This window comes from Heliconius melpomene, chromosome 11 (assembly GCF_056956725.1).
Source record: "Heliconius melpomene rosina isolate 202511_hmr_F chromosome 11, ASM5695672v1, whole genome shotgun sequence".
NCBI lineage: Eukaryota > Metazoa > Arthropoda > Insecta > Lepidoptera > Nymphalidae > Heliconius > Heliconius melpomene.
In genome coordinates this window covers 2,889,791-2,910,014 of record NC_140399.1, presented here as the reverse complement: position 1 = coordinate 2,910,014, position 20,224 = coordinate 2,889,791, and the positions used below count along the sequence as shown (strand labels likewise).

General features: G+C 31.7%; 2 protein-coding genes and 1 non-coding gene across 4 annotated transcripts in view; 2 read left to right on the top strand and 1 right to left on the bottom strand.

Moving 5' to 3' along the window:
• The window catches only part of LOC146534345 (uncharacterized), a 58,738-nt gene extending 43,963 nt beyond the window's left edge, over positions 1-14,775 (top strand). Inside the window, exons 1-5 of one of the 2 annotated variants that reach the window (XM_085193128.1) lie at positions 6,984-7,085; positions 7,678-7,802; positions 8,929-9,168; positions 9,618-9,807; positions 10,070-14,775. In XM_085193128.1, coding sequence (XP_085049254.1) covers positions 7,015-7,085; positions 7,678-7,802; positions 8,929-9,168; positions 9,618-9,807; positions 10,070-13,877 — 4,434 coding nt within the window. In that variant the 5' untranslated portion in view covers positions 6,984-7,014 and the 3' untranslated portion in view covers positions 13,878-14,775. Of the gene's footprint in view, positions 1-6,983; positions 7,086-7,677; positions 7,803-8,928; positions 9,169-9,617; positions 9,808-10,069 lie in introns of those variants that run through there. The other variant, XM_085193127.1, reaches the window with a different exon arrangement.
• Positions 8,327-8,398, top strand: TRNAD-GUC (transfer RNA aspartic acid (anticodon GUC)). The gene has a single exon. It is a non-coding gene; the product is annotated as a tRNA-Asp (tRNA).
• A 119-nt stretch (positions 14,776-14,894) lies between the features above and the next one.
• Positions 14,895-19,260, bottom strand: LOC146534344 (uncharacterized). Its single transcript, XM_085193130.1, has 6 exons — positions 18,974-19,260; positions 18,695-18,816; positions 18,311-18,520; positions 16,809-16,949; positions 16,326-16,391; positions 14,895-15,659 (listed from the first exon to the last, which is right to left on the bottom strand). Exons 1-6 carry the CDS (start codon positions 19,090-19,092, stop codon positions 14,974-14,976), a joined length of 1,344 nt encoding a protein of 447 aa, XP_085049256.1. The 5' UTR covers positions 19,093-19,260; the 3' UTR covers positions 14,895-14,973.
• Positions 19,261-20,224: the final 964 nt, after the last annotated feature.

Genomic DNA, 20,224 nt, shown 5'->3' with positions numbered 1-20,224 from the left:
GCGTCACTCAAGCTCTCGCAAAGCTGGTTTCTCGGGTAGAATGTGGTTTTCGTTACGCAACTACTCAGCGGCCTGTACGATATTGTGTTATAAACTTTGTAATCGAATTATATTGATATGTGTATGTGGATATTAATTGAAATGGATAGAGTAATGGACCAATTCTCATTTTGTTAGCTGTTTTTGTATAACAGAAATAAATAAATATAAATACTCAATCAATTAGTATCAGTCAAAATGATTGTAAAATATCTTAAAATTTAATGAAAATACGTAATATATAAAAATAAAATCATAACATATGTACATAATAAAAAAAAACCAGCTTCACACCGTACTCACACACAGCGGTAGATAGAGGGAATCTAATGTTAAAACCCTCCGTTCCCCATTTTCCGCCGAATTCTGAAGGTATTGTGTGATGAGGGGCGTAACTCAACGCAGAGCTTTGCATCGACACAAGTGCGAAAAACGATAATATAATTTCAAATAAATATTTAATTTCTTCGGGGTTAGGGAGTCACTTAGTAGTACTAGGGAGGCAAAATAGTATTTATAAAAATTACCATGTACAACTATAGTCATAACACACTATTTATTCTAGAAATACTACATATAAATTACAACTAAATAATAATACAAACAAACCAGTTACAATTACTATTAAAATAACGTATTCAAATTAATACGGCCAACTAAGAAACCGCAAACTCAACCTCACGTCCTTGTTCTAATAATTATATTGAGAGACCTACAAAATATATTTAAAACTAACTGACCTTGACCAGCTAGTCCGCTGTCACCAGCGATCTGTCGAGGATTCCACAAATCTTTGGAACCCGTTGTGAATTTTAAAGTAGCAAACTCGTTTGATGGACATGCCAAGTTAAGGCGTTACTAATAATATACCTTCGGAAATTTGTTCTGGAACTATAATTAATATGAAAGCCTTATTTTTTTAAATATATTTAGGAATATTTAAAAGTTTTTTTTTAAATTTAATTTAAAGGTTACAAAATATATGAGTATATTTTTCGCTCTGGTGTCGCGGCGTTGAGTTTCGCCACTCAAACGCAGCGCCTCCCGAATTCGGCGGTAATAAGAGAATGAAGTGCTTTAACACTAAGTTCCCTTTGCCCACCCTGCCATATGCGGGATACAGCGTGACCCTGATTTTTTTTTAATTGTGAGGATTGAAACCTTAACCAGCAGCTTACTCTGCACCATGTACCACTAATATAAAATTTATAGCTAAATTCAAAATGCCGCCGTAATACAAGCATGTCGTGAAAAGCAACTTCATATAGAATCAAGTCGTTCAAGCGCAAATAAAAGCATAGGGCTATAAATAAATTATATTTGACTTAAGGCTGTACTAAGGCTCGACTATTTTTGTAATATGAGCTCCTGCTATCAATCAATCTATGCATACTGGACTTTTGATATTATTTTTCTAAATATTTTATAGACATTATATTTTCGATTTTTTTTTAGTAAATATCTTATTTTTTTTAAGTGGGAATCGAACTAACAACCTATGGCCTTTACAGTTACTCGCTTACGCCCCTGCGCCTACGACTGGCTTTAACACCAAATATAGAATTATATTCATATAATATGAGTATACTAATAAAAATATGGACGTTATTATGTTATTAACATAATTATGTATACGAATCAAATATGACACCTATAATTTTATAATATCCTTGCCCTAGATTTGACTCTCTTATAAAAAAGTAAGTTTTTTTTTATTTTATGCTTTAATCTTCAAAAAGCACTAAACATTTTTAAAGCTTCTTAAAGTTTTAAGCTCGTTGCTACAATTTTTATGTGCCAGCAAGTCCTCTTTATGTACTTAGTTATAGTAAATAGATAAATGACATAGAATGTTATCAAGCCTAATTACTTGTGACTACTTACGTAAGTAATTAGTATTGATTAGAATGGAATGTCGTTATACTAAAACTAACACATTCCTTTAAATGTAGGTACAATTATTTTATTTTCTATTTTTTTTCATATATATTTTTGTTTTGTTGGTCGTGGTACAGGGGAACAAGTTATGATTGTGAATTTGATTTCTATTCGATGCATTGAAATATTGGTAACGAGGTAAAGCGCGGCGTTGAGTCCCGCCACTCAAGATTCCTGAAGCACTCAACATTCGTCGAATAATGTCTGAACATTCGATCGTAAATTCGACTTCTGAATTCGTCTTAATGGGGAACGAAGTATCTTAACAATAGGTTCCCAGGTTCCCTCCGCCTACCCTGCTATGTGAGGGATATATCACTTCTTTCTCGGCCGAAACATAATTCTCTACATCAAGTAGCAAAATTCAACGTTTGTCTTAACAAATCTTAGAACCGAAAATATCTTAATTACATGCTTGCTATCTTAGTGAATCATAAATAGAACCCGTAACGCAATTAGGTTCAGGCCAACTGTGCCACGATGACGTCATTTTTAGGGCTGTATCTCTAGACATTATCGTTATCGGCACCATTCTTTATATTATTTAGTATGGTTAGAATTTTATCAAAAAAGATTAAAAAATCAAAAAAGTTTAGCAAATCACAAGAAAAGAAAAGATATTTCACTTATATTTTCATATATAACCCGCAAAATATTAAAATACAACATAGCAGAAGATTGTGTGAATGTTATATTAGCTTTTAAAATATTATTTTTAGGACTAATATTGATATAATAAATTCAGTAAGTTAAGACTTAACAGTAACTTCCCTCTGCTTACCCTGCTGTGTGCGAGATACAGCGTGAAGCTGATTTAACTCAATTTAATTCATGACATAATTAAATTATTAAAAGATTCTACGATAAACTTTTCAAATATTATATTTTGATTTTCGGGTCTCTTTAGACATCACTAAAAAATACTTTATTGTTCATACACTTGACAATTACCGTTTTAAAATTTCATGTCACGCGCTGAAACCAAAGCCAAGTTTAAGAAACTGTGCGATTGTTTTTGAAATCCGGCAGAAAGTTTTTAAGCAGAAAAAATATCTCAAAATAGTTGTAAACAGCTCGTCTACCTATAAGGCAGCGATCTATTTGAAATAAATCATTTAATTTTTTTTTTAATATTTTGCTAACTGAAAAATATTCTATAATGAAAAATCTAGTATAAGTTTATTTGTGTTCGTCTTTAAAATGTGGATAATATTGCTTTACATAATTCAAATATTTTTTCCTCAATATATATATAAAACTCTTAATTCATTTACTAAATGACTATTAGGCAACATAGAACCAAAATTACGAAAAACTGGAATGAAAAATGGGATGGAATGGAAAAGAATGCAATTTTAGTAAGGCGATTATTTGCTAATATTTTAATATTATTTCTATTTATCTATCTATATCTATAGATAAATCACATCCAATGGACCATATCACCGTGTGAGGATGACCTAAGCTATTATCTCGTATCGAGAAAGCCGTTACATATTCATATTGTCGGTCAGAAACAAAACACAAAAGCAACACTGAAAGAAATTCAAAACAATGCGCCTAGACCACAATGCGGGCTGGCGACTCAAAGACTGCTTTAAACATTCTAACCTCGTTTAATTTATATTCATGTAGATTTTGACTTTTATGATTCATAGGTGAAGCTACCTATTGCATTATTTTTTTTATTTCCATATATCTTCAAGATATTATTACATATTAATACATTACTATTGTTTTCAATTTAAATTTTAAGCCGATTATTTGCTAAGAAGCAAAATTGTATTTGGTCTAGATTGTATATAGATATAGACTTGCGCCTTCTAACATGGAAAACTTCTTAAAAACAACTTTAGATATTATCACACACTTAATAGTAAAGAATTGTATAAATAACCACGACTAATACTTAATATCCATGAAACAAAATATATTCTCACTGCAAGGAACTTAAATATTACAACATCCTAGATGGACGTTTGACAAGCAGACATCCTTATAAGAATCGCTATTCCATTGCCAGACAAAGACAGATTTAACGCTTGCAAAACACCGTAACTCATGGGTAATACTTCCATATGAGATGGCATAGGCATTGCGCAAGTCTTGGATCTCATTCATGAATGTCCAGTCCATTGCTCAATGAAACGTCGAATGGGTTCAAAATATTATATGCGATATAATCAGCTTTGTTTTTTTTTATTTTCACGCTGTATCCCGCACACAGCTGGGTAGGCAGAGGGAACCTAATATTTAGACACTTAATTCCCCAAACTCCAGAGACATTACGTGTTGAGTGGCAGAACTCAACGCCGCGTTTTGCTTCGACACCAGAGCGAACAAATGGAAACATGAATTTCATCTCCTCGCATGGGGATCGAACCCACAACCAGTCGGTTTTACAGTCACACTTTGTGGCCCTGCGACTGACCTGTTTAATAATATATTATATTTTAAAAAAAATATTAAAAATATTTATATTTTTATAGAAAATATTTACCTTTTAATGCAGTTAACTGTTGGAAATAAAAAATACTAATACTGTATAAAATAATTAAGTATCGTTTACTTAAGTCTAAACAAAAATAGATAATTATATTTACCAAATCAGATTTGCGTGTTTAAATCTATTAAGAGTATGCGCTTACATTTTGTACGGATACAAATGTCATTAGAAACTTGTAGCTTCCTAAACACATAATGGAAATAAATTATAGCTTTATATAATTGGTAATTATAACAATTTCCAATTATTAATTAATATTTTTTATATAAATCGTTGCATTAACATTGAGGCCAGTCGTGGTGCACGGGTGCAAGCGTGTGACTGTAAGCATCACAGGTTGTGGATTCAATTGCCATTTGAGGAAATGAAATATTTAATATTTTCATTTCTTCGCTTTGATGTTGAGGCACGCTTTGCCTCACTGTTGAGTTCAGCCACTCAATACGCAATGTTTGTGTGACAACCGGAGGGTTTTTTTCTCTTCTGTTTACCAAGAATTAATGTAAGGCTTTCTTTATTTTTATGAGTTTTATACTGTATCCCATATATAGCAGAGTAGGCAGAGGGAACATACTGTTAAGACACTCTTCTGTTTTTGTTCCCCACCAATCTGTTCTTTAAAATAGAATAAAAAATGTTCTGGCGAAGTTTTTTCAAATGTTTCCTCATTAGACAGTACCCGGTACCTACGAGTAGCTTCCTTCCTTTGTAATACTTCTAATTTTTACTTTTAATTAGTAACCAAGGAGGACCGACGGAGGTCTAATCAGAAAGTCACGTAAAAGTAATTAAAACTTATTTATTAAGGGTCTTTGTAAGGTTCCGTATGAGCCGCAGGACGAATCGTATACAGCTTGAAATTAAAATATTAGTTATTTAAATATTATTGTATAAGCAATTGAAATTATTAAAAAATATTATATAACAAAATTTTATTAGTATAGAATCAAGGCAAAGGGCGGCGTTAAGTTCCGCCACTCAACACGCAATGCCTCCAGAATTCGGCGAAAAGTGGGGAACGGAGTATCTTAACACTGTGTTCCCTCTGTTTGGGTAAAAGCAGGGTTGCTGTGTGTGGAAAAAAGGAAACCTTATTTATAAAACCTAAAGCTCTCATACAAAGGCCTCATCACAAGGTCTAAAATTATATAGTCCCTCATCGAAACCTAAGTTCCTGCGCCTTTACAACATACCGTATGAAAGAGCCGCAGGACAAAGCGGGGGGCAACGACCTCGCCCCATACCTGGTTACAGCTACATAATAACAAAGTGTAGGCCAGTGTATTCTCATTGAAAGTCATAAGTTAACTTGAGAAAAAGCTCTATGACTTCGAGCTTTGGTAGAGTTTTTAGTTTCACATGTTAAGTAGGGGGAAAGAGGGAATCTAGTGTTTGTTTTAAGCTTTGTTTTTTGTGGAATTCTGGACAACAACCTGTAGGAACACACACTGTCAAATGAAACTCACAACTCGCTTACAGGCACTTGTGTGCCTTTGCCACGATTGGCCTCAAGATTTATTGAAAAGTGTCTTTATTTTCCAAACAATGTAATAAATATCCAAAATAATAATATTATTAATACGTTAGTTCCTTTAATTAGATAATCTATATATATAAAAGGACTTGTCCTCACTGACTGAGGTAAGACGCACGCACAGCCGTAACCGCTGATAGTAGAAACGTGAAATTTGAACAGAAGTTTACTTTCGTATTCTGGACAGCCATTAAGAAGGGATTTTAAAAAATTTTAACCCTAAAGGGGTGAATAGGGGCTGAAAGTTTGTATGGAAAAAAAATTAAATCGGCACCGATTTTTATAAAATTCGAAATTTAGATTTCTAAAAGTATTTAATTGAACACTTGTTTCATCGTTTTATTGATGGATTGAAAGTTTATATAGATTTTTTTTAAATCGGCACCAATTTTTATAAAATTTGAAATTCAGACTCTTGAAAGTATTTAATTGAACATATGTTTCATGGTTTATTACAATTTACCCCTAAATAAGCAAGCGAAGCTGCGCGCGTCCGCTAGTTTTATATAAATGGATTCTATAACATATAGACGATTGTTGTTCCACAACGTTCTGTCTGACTTACAAAGAAAAAGATAAAAAGCAAAGAAAATAAAAAAGAAACTCGTATATTCTAACATCTTTTTATTCTTATTGTTTGTTATAAGACAATAATTTAACCTCCAAATATCCCTGGCATGTATTTATTTGTATAGGTGTATTGCTATACTCAGCATGTGTCTCTACAGTTGTCAGCAAATATAATAGTTTATATGAATTCCATACCTTATCTCATTGTACTATGATTTTGTTTCATATAAATATAGTAAATGCCTGCAAAGCCTTTTTCGAAACTAGAGTAAGTACTAAAATGCGACAGTAAATTTTGTTAATTTAGTGGAAATTGTAGTTTGTTTTTACTAATGAATTTATATTTATGTTAGTAATTGTAAAGAAAGATTTTAAATTGCAAGTGTTATAAATATAAAATAGTATATATAATAGTATTGTTTTAAAAATGAATGAAGCACTTGGTGAAACGAGTGGACTTCTAAATGAAAATCGACCACGAGAAATATTAATAGAACAGTATGTTTATATTCTCTAATATATATTATGGTTTATTGGAATTTTTATTGACATTCTTCTAATATTATTACGATTATGAATTTTAATATAATATGAAAAAGATGTATTCGTTTTTCCTTATATTATGTATTTTTTATTCTTGACATTTTAAGCTTATAATGTTCATTATGCAACCTGATTTTTTTAAAGTATCCAAAACATATCAATATAATATACTAATATTTATTGATTTTAATAAAATTTTGCCTGGTTTATGACAACATTTCAACTATATCATATTTTTTAATTATTTTTAATTCATTAATAATTTAATAAATTTATAAATAAATTTATTAAGTTCCTAATAAAGTCATACAAACAACAGTGATTAAAACTGGTCTGTCTTACTAAAACTTATATGTTTGGACGAAATTAAAAAGAAAATATATAATATATCGTATATTATCCAATAATTTTAATCCTATGGCTTTGTATAACTAATGATTGCTTAACTTATCCATGTTAACATATATTGAATTAATTCCAGTTAATAATTAATTGTATTTTAATGTGCTAATAAAGATTTATTTATTTAAATTGTTTGTATTTTCAGAGGTGAGAAGCTCTACGTGACAGCTGACAAACGCGGCGAAAAGGGAGGTTGCAAGCGGCCCTTATGCTGGACATTATTAGGACTTATCGTAGCGGCCATCGTCGCTCTCATTGTCTTAGCAGCGAGTAAGTAATTATAAAATATCACTTTTTACGGTTTATTAATAATAAGACATATACTATCTAGAGACCTTTTCTCTGTTGACGAAGCAAAGCACGGCGTTGAGTTTTGCCAATCAACACGCAATGCCTCCAGAATTAGGCGAAACGTGGGGAATGGAGCAGACTAAACCTGCCTTTCATGATATGTGCGGGGTACAGAGTGAAAATAAAAAAATATTTTTTCTTTCTAATAAACACTATTGAAAATGACTGCAAGTACCAGAATGCAGGTTTTTTTTACAAGTCCACCTAATTGCCTGTTTTTTTTAAAGCTTTTATTTAGCTTATTTTTTCGTATACCTGCACTATAGACAAAGTCAAACCAAATTACTTATTACGACATATTTTGACAAGATTGGCTTATTTTATTTTTTTGTATAAGTCGATAAATTTTTGCAATATGCTATCTTTATCTTATCTTTTCTTCGCTATATTTATTTATATTCTTAAACAAGAATAAGATACCAAGTGTAGCACTTATGATCATATCCTCGGTAGTATAGTGGTAAGTATCCCCGCCTGTCACGCGGGAGACCGGGGTTCGATTCCCCGCCGGGGAGGAATCTTTTTTAATATAAGCTTTTTATTACTATTTATATTTTATTGATTATATTGCAATAAACACATTGAATCTTAAACATTTCACATAAGTTCAAATTATTCTGTTGTGTAGAAAAGGCACAAAGACCTATTTTTTTAGACTTCTTGAGTAACTTTTTAATATTATCCTATCTAAGAGAATGGTCTGCTTTGTTTATTTTCTTCACGATTTAATAAAATATTCTAGATAAATAAATATTTATATTTTATTCAATTAAAACTAGTCTATCAAGAAAGTTTCTCGCAATATCTTTATTCAAGCGTTAATACAGCCTAGATACGCTCTGAAACGCCTAAGGCATTTTGTTTGCAATGTGACATAGTTAGATTTGCTTACATCAGATCATGTTTAAATAGAGAAAGTAGAGATTAAAATAAAAAATGTAATTTAAAACCTATATTTATGGGGACGATAAAGTACCTTTGCCGTTGCGGTATCATTGGTACTTATAATACCAAAATATCTAATAAACTATTCCTGATTTTGCAGCTGGCATCCTCTTCAGTAACTCGCCTACACCTCTCGAACAGTACAACGCGTCGGTAAGCTCCGCGCGCGCATTCGGTGGTATCGCAAGTGGTCATCACCACGACCACGACCACGATCACCACCACGACGACCACGACCACGGCGATCAAACCACGCCCCCGCAGTACATGCCGGAAACCCAAAACGATGAAGCACGGAACCCTTTGCTCACGTCTGACGAATCTGATATGTCTATGTATGGTGAGTACACTGAATATATATTTTTGTCCAGTTTCATACTTTATCCCGCATTTTTCATCTGACTTTGAAGCATTGCGTAGTGGCCGATCTCAACGCCAGGTTTTGTTCTGCCACGGGGAAACCGCATAGTTCATCCTCCTGAGTAAGGATAGAACCCACTACCATCGCGTTGACATTGAGAGTGTTTCCCAACTCACCGCGGTTATATATGGTTTTATTTAGTAAAATTTTGTGTAGTTCCATAGGTTGTTTATGTACCTACTTATAATAATTCTTTCTCTCATATTTTCAATGTTTATCGTAGTTAATTTCTGTTAATTTACTTTTTAAAGTATAACCACTACGGCTAATGAGAAGATTATTTACAGTTTTTTTTTGTAATCTAAGCTAGATTAACGTAAAAAAACAACAAATATGTGATTTGATATTTTTATTACCCTACATTCCAGTACCAAGAACAGTGGAAGGTGAACTCAGGATTGACAATGAAATATTCGTAGCAGCGTTCGAAGACCCAGAGAGCGAAGAATATAGAGAATTTACATCTACTTTCACAGATGCTTTGAAACATGCGCTATTTAACAGAAACAGTATGGAAAATGGTGACAATGAGATAATGGTTGAAGTTGTTCAAATAAGGTAAATATTTTTATTATATCATTTTTTGTAGTAGTCTTTTGTACTTTTCAAAAGGTAACTGTTTCTAGCAAATATGTAATTCTTTAAATTTTTTATAACTTTTGTTTTTTTTTTTATACAAACCTTTAAATACAAATATAAGCAAAAAGCAATATAAGTGATTAACAAAATGGTCCAAAATATGAAAATTTTACAAAAATATCATTGCTCAATTGTTCCTCACTTATAATATTTACTAACAAAATAATTTTATCTTTTTCAGAAACGGATCTATCATTGTCACCTACAGAATTCATTGGATACCTAAACACGAAACCGAAACTAACGAAGAACTCCTCACATCTAAATCACTTCAAACTAACCTCGACAGCTATCTTGACACTAACAACAGAATGATCAGCGTATATCATGTAGCCGAAGAAAATACTAAAACGAGATCTGTCCTTGATTTATGTAAAGTAAATAACAACGATTGTGAATATAAATGTGAATTCGATGATTCCACTCTCGATTTCGCATGCATTTGTCCTCACGGACAAGTTTTAGATCCAAATAATCCTAAGAAATGTGTATTATTGCTAGCTAATGGCAACATTCCCGAAACAAATCAAGCTGATAACGAAAATTCAAGAGAAAATGAATTTGATTGGAAAGAAAAAACTCATAACACTCCGGAAACTACGACTGAAATTGACCCTGATATGAACTTCTCCCATATCTTTGGTCATTCACATGCAGATGACTCGAAACCTGAGCCTAAGCCTGAACCACAACCCGAACCTGAACCTCAACCTGAACCTCAACCTGAACCCCAACCTGAACCTCAACCTGAACCTCAACCTGAACCTCAACCTGAACCCCAACCTGAACCCCAACCTGAACACCAACCTGAACTCCAACCTGAACCCCAACCTGAACCTCAACCTGAACCTCAACCTGAACCCCAGCCAGAACCTGCACCTGAACCAGAGCCAGAACCTGTGTCTAGTGAACCTACTGAAATGCCACAGTCTTCGGAAGAGGAAGCAAAACTATACCCAACAGTTGAACCAAAACTGGAACCTGATTCTACAGAATTACAACCAGAACCAACAATAGAACCTCAGCCTGAGCCAGAACTTGGATCTGTAAATGAACCAAAACCTGAACCTGAACCAACCGTTGAACCACAACCAGAACCTACACCCGCTGCAGAACCACAACCTGAACCTACGCCAGCCCAACCACAATCGGAACTTGAATTTGCACCTCTTGAACCAAAACCAGAACCTGAACCTACATCTGAACCTGAAGCTTCAGAAGAGTCAACTGCAATACCTGAACCAAAACCAGAACCCCAACCAACAGCAGAGCCAAATTCTGAGCCCGAACTAGTAGCAGAAGCTAAACCCGAACCGGAACCAACAGCTGTACTAAGTTCCGAACCGGAAACGACAGCTGAACCAAAACCGGAAATGGACGCAATGCAAAATCCTGAAATAGAGAGCGAACCTGAAACTAAAGACGAATCTGGGAATGTTTTTATAGCCCCACAACTAACCACAATTAATCCAAACATGCAACAGACAACTATGTCCAATACTGAATTAATGTCTCAAGGGGAAGAGGTAAAGCAAGACGAAATGGTTCAAATGACTACAACTCCCAAACCTATTATCGATCATCCGACATTTGACTTGAATAGTTTGATAGGCATTCACACTACTTCAGAATCTTCGCAAGCTTCACAAACCGAGAGTGAAACACAAAAAAGTGATATAGAAGGTTCATTAGCTACAACAACAATGAGCATGCCAATTTCAGAGCCAAATGCAGTAAAAGAACCATCAGACGAATTGAAACCTGAAATTGTATCAATATTGCAAGCAAATGAAAATAAAGGGAAAGAAAATATTACAGATGACGATTGGCTCGAAGTAGATAATAATGAAAGCAATTTAAACGTTATTCCATCAAATATGGATACAACCACAATTAGTAGTGAAAATACAAATGCTCAATCGCAAAGTGAGTTAATTGATAAATCAGAGCAGAGATCGTCAAAATCGTTTAATGATTTTCTTGCTCCAGATACCACAGATAGAACAAATGACAATAGAGACCTAACATTTGATATGGTTCAGAAAAATAATGAAGTGCCGCAACCTGAAAGTACCACTATGATGGAAGAATTACCACAAATACCTATATTTGTACCATCTGAACAAAACAACATGCAGCCTGAAGAAAACAATGACGCTGCCGAAGCTACTACAGTTAATATTTTAATGACCAAAATAAATGGACAAAATGAAGATAAATCTAATGTAAATCAATTAGTGATAAGCAACAATGAATATATTACTAGCACGCAGGCCAATAATGAGAACAAAGTTATTGTGAACTCTGATGCGCAAAATCCTGTAGCAATCAACGAAAAAACGGAACTTCTAACAACCACAGAAGGACAGACAAACATGCACTCATTAAGTGAACAAGTACAAAATGATGATAACGAACAGAAACTTGTCATAGCGCTAGACCCCACAACATCTAAATCTATCTCCGACGTCAAAGATGACATGCCAAATGAAAATTCAGATGTAACCTTTGACACTATCAATATGCTTTATAATCGGTCCTCTAAAGCAATAACAAACGAAGAAAACGACATTCATGATGCAACAGAATCCAATAATTTAAAAGATATGACTGAAACTACAACAGACTCTGACTGGCTCTCTGAATCAGTGACAGAAATAAACTTAGATGATGCTATGAAAAAAGATCAAATGGAGACCACAGAAACGCCATCTTCTAAAATAGACGAAATAATGGGTAGTGGAATTAATAAAGATGATTTTGTGCCGGACTATTTAAATAACATGGAATCTAACACGAAAAAGATGGATCAAAGTGATGAAATGTTTAGTATGTCTCACGACTATGATAATGATGAAGCTAGAGTGAAACGAGTGAACAGTCAAGTGGAAAATTCTGACGAAAACGCAAGCAACAGCGTGCATGATGTTCTAGCATTAAATTCTAATATAAATAAGTTCGAAACAACAACTGTAGGTCAATATATATACAAGATTGCAGAGAAAAATGTAAATGAAATGAATGTTAATACTGAAAGCTCAGCACATCCAGCCCCTGTCTGGGAAGAGATTGAACCAGAAAATGTAGTTCCAGTTACTAACGTAGCTAGAATAGAAGAAGAGATAAAAGTAAATGATAACGTTATTACTTCGACAACAATCGCTCCAACAACCGTGTCTAGTGTAGGAGAAAATGATCAAAAAATTCCATCTGAAATCGATACAAACTCTCAAAATTCAACACAAATTAATAATCTAAACGTAACGATATATGAAATATCTAGTCCTAACGACAATGAGTCTTTTATCACTTCTAAACCTGCGAGCGTACAAGATTTCGAGGATCACGAAACAGAGATGAATCCTTTCTTACCAGAAGTGGAAAATAATAAAAGCCTCGTGAAGAAATTACAAGAAGGCCACGATATTAATGAGCCCACAAACTTAAACGAAACACAAAACGATAACGAAGAACACAACCACGATAAAATAATTAATAATGCTGATACCGAAAAACCAGATGAATCCGCTGTAATACAATCCCAAGAAGTCACTACACCAGCAAACAGCGACATGTTCAATCAGTTGTTTACTAACAGCAATCCTCAAGTAAATTCAATAGCTACTACCGAAGTAAGTAATCCTACAACACCTTCACCAGCACCAGTAAGCGAAGAACCACAAAATACGGAGTCTAATAACAAAGTCGTGCCTATTTCGACATTTTTATTAGACACAGACGACTTAGACACAACTAGGAAACCGGCTGAAATTCCCAAAAACGAAATAGAAAATGATACTTTATCTGGGAAACCTAAATCCGAAGATAACGATAATACTTTTCTGAGTGTAGTGCCAATAGAAGAAGTAAGTAAAGAAATAAAATCAGAATATAGCGGTGATAATCAAGAACTTAACTTTATAAGCGATTCACCCAAAAAAAGCGACAGAAGATTAGACGAGAGTAATTTAGACACTAATGAAGCGTAGTTTATTGGTATAATAATAACTGTACATTGGGTGATTCGAATTTCAAACAAATATTTTAATGTTTCAAGTTTAATGGATTTTATGATTTCATAGTAAAATTACAGACTAAACTTACAAATGAAATATAAAATTTATTTTTAGTTAAATTTTGTAATATTTATGTAAATGTTGAATTAACTTGTTGAAAACTTTTAACGAAGCACCCATTTCCTGTGATTTAAAAGTCCATAGTTTTCACGTATATTTCTTGCTAAGATTCCAAATGGTTCTAAGTTTGTTAATGCTAAAGATATAAATAACTATTGATAACTTGTTTTATATTAGACTAGTCAAATTAGAAAAGGTAAATCATCATGAGGATTTTATTTATTGCTTCTACGACATATACGATACATACGCGGCCAAAAATGTATTAATCCTTCTAAATCTACATACATTCTTCATGACCGAAGATTCTTTTTTTAAATTGTTACCATAGATAAATGTATATTTTATAATTTTAATCCGTTTCATAAATTTGACATGCTTGGGTCTCATAGAAAATGTACATAAAATAAGTAAAAGTATGATATATTAAAGATTACATGAAATGTTTCAATATAGTAGGTTAAACACTTATTATATGTATATTGTCTATGGCAACATATTTTGAAATTTTAAAACTGTATAATTGTAACATAGAATAATAAAGTAAACTATAATAAGAAAGACATTATCAATGCCCTATTGTGATAGTTGAAGGTGTGGCATTCAATATTACTTAGTGATATTATACGGAAGTGAATGTCTGATTGTAAAATAATTTTTATTGTAGTTCTTGTTAACTAAGATATATTTTGTATAATATGGTTGAAACTGTAAAGAAGTATGTTGTAAATAAATATAACGTTAATAATAACACTTCTTTTTTTGTATTTTCCACGTCTAAATCGTTCATGTAAAATTTATTAAAATTTGACTAAGAATATTGGGTAATTTTTGTTTACTCATTAAATGAAATGAAAATGAAACAACAGCTTTGAATATACTATAAATAAATTTATTATAGTCTATAAAAAATACTTTTCATAAAAAATCACAGATAATATGCACCTAACTACGAAGACACATTCGGTTGTGGTGTTATTTCATCGACTTCTTGTGCAATTTGATCGTCCATCGCCATCTTAGCGCAAAGGCATTCCTCGCTTATATCACCATTACCGCTCACTATACATCTGCCCAATGCTGCTTTACAACCGTAAGCACTCAAATCACCATTATCTTTTTTCCCTACAAAATCTAAATCAAAATCGAATGTATCTTTAATTTTTATGGCACCGTCTTTTGTAAGTTGTATTGTAACATTATCTTTTTCACTTTTGGAACATTCACAGCCTTCACACATGTTATTAGCCATTACTTGTTGGTTTAGCATAATATCACAAATTTTCATTTTGTTTGATTTGTTTGCTTCAAAATTATCGTTTTCCATAACTGATTGACTTAACATATCATCAAAATTTTTAACTTTATTTAATTTAGTTGGTTCAAAATTATCATTTGGCAGCATGGAATCATAGAAATGGCTGACATAATTTATTTGTGCACACAAACAGTTTGTTTCACCATCAGCTATGCATTTACCCAGAACTGATTTGCAATTGTTGAAAACATCTATATTATTGTTGTTTGATTCATTGTCATCTTTTATTTCGTTAGTTACTACTTCAAATGTTTTTTCCGTGCATTTTTCTACGTGAGGTGTAATCTTTTGTATTTGATCTTTATCACATGATATCTCTGCAATATTGTAAAAATAGTACACTTTATTTTATAAATATAAAATAGTAATTTTGATATATCATTGTAAACATGATTTTTTGGAAATTCACAAATGTTAATAAATTTGGAAGGACCCATTAATCTCATAGGTTAAAAAATGTTAAAAAAATACGATTGTGTTGAAAAATAATTCTGCATTGATGAAACTTTCGCAAGATAGTTTATAACCTCAGATATACAAGATACAATTTATCTGGGTAAATGATATACGTTAACTACTGTTATCATAATATAATGTAATGATAACATTCTATTGTTATCAATTTAACTTGAAATATAAAATCGAGGAGATTTAGATTATCATGGAAAAAAAGTAGTCGTAAAGTATATAGGCGTAGGTTCCCAATCATTTAATTTTATTAATATTATCTATCAATCACAGAAATTGAGAGAAAGGCAACGCCCAGCTATTTATACCCAAAAAGAATGAAGTATTATTAGTTTCTTGCAAGACAATATTTATTAATTGAACCACTTGTATAAAAAAAATCAAGTACTATATTATGTTTAAGTCCAATATGATGCACCCGAGAAGTGTTTTGTATAAATGTATTTACAAGCAAAGGTTATAGATATATGGTTTATGGCTATATATAAATATATGGCTTATGATATATAACGTACCTTTAGAAGAATTTTCGGGAATATTGCAAACAAGATTTGTAGAAATTTCTCCTTCGGATTTGTTTTCTATAAATTACAAGTATAAAAACACTTATTACATTAATCAGAAATGATCATATTATAGATCATTATAACTACATAAACGAATATTTCCATACATTTAAAGAAAAGACAGCGACCGACTAACAAGATATAAACGCGACGATTGTGGGCTCGATTTCCACTCGGGGGAATAAATTATTATAATTTCCTTCCTATTATAAGAAGACATAGCGGAAGTAATGGAATGGAGTGTTCTAACTTAAGGTTTGTTTTATCTACTCCTATATGCGGGAGAAAGGACCAAGCTGCTCTTTTCTTTTAGTAATCACCACAATGATGCAATATATGGTGAAATTTATGAATTATATTTATCATTTTAAAATTTTAAAATATAAGAAATAAATTTTTAATATTATTATTATTAAAACAATATACAATTACCTTGAGAGTGAGTGACCATATGACGTTTTCTGGCATATTCTGTCGCAAACTTCTTGTTACAATCTGTTACTGTACAGGGTAACAGGTGTCCTGACTCATGACTCTTAGAGTGAGACTTTAAATGATGAGCCTGGATGAAACCTGAAAATTAAATCGAAGAATAATAGTTATTATTATTTTTAATTAGAGATTAGATGCACAAGCGCTCTTACTGATGCGACGCTTATAGTAAATGAACAGTCAGAGGAATGAAATATTGAATATTTTCATTTTCTCCCTTTGGTAACGTGGCAGCGTTGAATTCTACCCCTCAAAACATAATGCCTTAATAATACAGCGGAAAGCTAGGAACGAAAGTGCCTTAATGAGAAACACTAGCTTCCCAGGTCCCCTCTGCCTATGCAATATTATAAATGCGAAAGTTTGTGAGGATGGATGTTTGTTTCAATTTCACGTAAAAACTAATGCAAACCGATTAAGATGAAACTTTACATTATTGTAAACGCCGCGATCTGTCTCGATATCAGAATCGAACCCAAGACCTGTCGCTGTCGCTTTCACAGTCACTTATGCCCTGCTATTATTAGATAATAATTTGTATTTCACTGTATTTTATTCCACGTAATCTATACCTATAATAAAATTAATAATATATGTTATACTTTTTCCTCTGAAAGTAATTTATTTGAAAAGAACTAATTTATATGTTATTGTATGCTTTAGTCAAAGCCAATACTTATATAATTATGTTGTTTGCTCATAAAAATAAAAAAATAAAACATACAAGTATATTTATGAATATTATGGTTTCCTATAAAAAAATACAACATAATAACATTACTAAACAATATAAATATTTACTTTATATGAAATTAGTAATAATTATTGATTCATATAATTTATTATTACACAAATTGGACGCTAAAACCACAGTTAGACATTGTACTCTGATAACACCGTTAATGGTTAAATGCATTGTAGAACAATAAAATTTGTCATACTGTATGACTCATGTACAAAGTAAATAAACAAAATTACTACAATTTTAAGAATACTAATTTAGAATTTTTTTTATTAAGAAGTAGGAGTAGGTTTATAAAGAAGAGAATATGGGGAAAACTTCATCCAAATATTATAACTTCTTTTTTGCTTCAAGTTGTACCCTGCATATAACAAGGCAGGGACTCAATATTATAATGATTATGTTAAGCAATATGGGCCTAGTAATATGGCTAGGGTTAATTTATCAAGCAGTTAATATTACTTTGGAAAGTCAACATCTACAAAAATCTTTAGCCAGGGCAATGAGTTCATAATATCATTTTTTTTCACTTTTAATGCATTATTTGAAGCACCATCTATCTAATGATACCTGGTTCCACCACTGTCTGCAAATTTGAGCCATTGGACATACAAGTACTTAATAACAAATCAAAATAATACTTACAATTTATACAAAATAAATTATAATAATATAATAAACTAAAAAAAATAATAATCACCTTTTCCACATATTTTGCAATAATGTTGTTTTGTATTTGTATGAGTTAGTTCATGATGCTTCAAGTGATGCGGAAAGTTAAATGTTTTTTTACAGCCAGTGTAACTGCATTTGTACCTTCTTTCTTTATTTGGTTTATGGGTCTTTAAATGAGATATTAAAGCTAGATCACTATTAAATTTTGCATCACATTTTGAGCATATGTAAGTACCTATAACAAAAGATTTTTAGGAGTTAGTGAGTGACAAAAAATTTTTGTTTAAGCAGTCAAAAATTCCCATTTATCCACAGCATCAAGAACAAAAAACATTGTAAAGATATTATAATTGTGGTTAAAATGATTTGATATCAGAAAAGAATAATGTTTTGGTATATATCTTAATACCTTTGTGAGAGTAAGTTATGTGCCGCTTAAGAAGAGTGTTATCACGAAAATTGCGCCCACATTCACTACATTGAACACTACCAGTCCTTTCATGTTGCTTTTGATGCCTCCTTAAGGCCGATCTGAAAATAAACTAAAATCAATTAACACATTTTAAAGTTAATAACATTGAAGAAATTTATTCATATTCATCAGGTATAACTACTTGTAATATTTTAATATTAAGTAAACATTCCGATAATTATTTTATTTTAAATATTGTAAATACAAGTAACTTACAGAAAACTAAACTTTTTCGCGCATACTTTGCACTCAAATTGTGGAGTATGACTTTGTTCATGTCTTTTCTTTTCGCTTTCATATTTAAAAGGTTTAGAACAGTAAGAACACTTTAACATTGTTTATTAAATAGCCTAAAAAAGACAATGTTCAGGTTTTTCTGTAATCATTATTAGTTTACTACAATAACATTGCAAGTAAGTTATTTATTTATGAAATTGCAAATAAAACAACAAAACACAACAACATTATCTTTGGTACTCAACTCAAATCTCAATGGGCTAATGACAATGACATATCGAATACCTAATATCAATGTTTCGATTTCCGAATTCGAGTTCTCGAGTTCTGGTCTTATCGAATTCAAAGGCTCAACTCGAGTTTGACATTATTCTTGTGGTTTTGTTTAATCTATATTCAAATATCACAAGCCACAGAGTAATAAATTAAATTAAATACATCAAAAAGAACTAAATGAATTTATTTCATATTTATGATTTATGATACATTAAAAAAATGTTTTTAATATTTACATATAAAAGATATATTTAAAAAATATTTTTAGCATATACTGGAAGCAACGTGAGGTATAGACAACCTATTCCTTTCGTCTAATGGTAATTCCACACTTCTAGCGATCGGAGCTAAACAGAAAAAAATTAAAGGTGTATTGAATAAGAAGAGGAATGGAATGACTGAAAACTAAAACCTGCTTACTACATTCTCGGATATGCAGGAAAAAACGCAGCTTGCAGCTTTTTTATAATAATTAAAAATATGTATTCTAAACGACATCACGGGCGTATTTAGATTTATTTTTAGTATTTCGAGGCAATTTTTCTGTTATTAAACTTTCTAGGGAGGGCACCAGACTATTCTAAGACCCTCCTATTCCTACGTACATATTTTGTTACTGTAATAACTTACTACTTAAAACTAAAAGAATATATTTTTAAAAGAAAATGTGATATAAACTAACTTGTAAATAAATAATGACAACATAACTATACTGTGAATGTTATAGTTTTTAGATTTAATATTACGTACAAATATTTTTATAACACAGTTTATACTGTGACTGTGTAATGTTGTAACTTGCGACACGCTTACACAATAAGTGCTGATGCTGCTTTGACATCATTTCGTTATCATCCTCGTGTTGAATTTATTTTTTTCACAAAACAATACCGCTAATCATTATATTTTTCTCAATTATATATTTTTAAATGTCTTTATTAATCCAAACTTCAG

Bases quoted from the DNA above. Each gene is read 5' to 3' on its own strand.
- LOC146534344 (XM_085193130.1), bottom strand. From the start codon at position 19,092: ATGTTAAAGTGTTCTTACTGTTCTAAACCTTTTAAATATGAAAGCGAA. The intron at 18,521-18,694 runs GTATTAAGATAT...CTTTTGTTATAG, and splicing joins CATAACTTACTCTCACAAAG to GTACTTACATATGCTCAAAA. The intron at 16,950-18,310 runs GTGATTATTATT...TTTAATTTTCAG, and splicing joins TTGCAAAATATGTGGAAAAG to GTTTCATCCAGGCTCATCAT.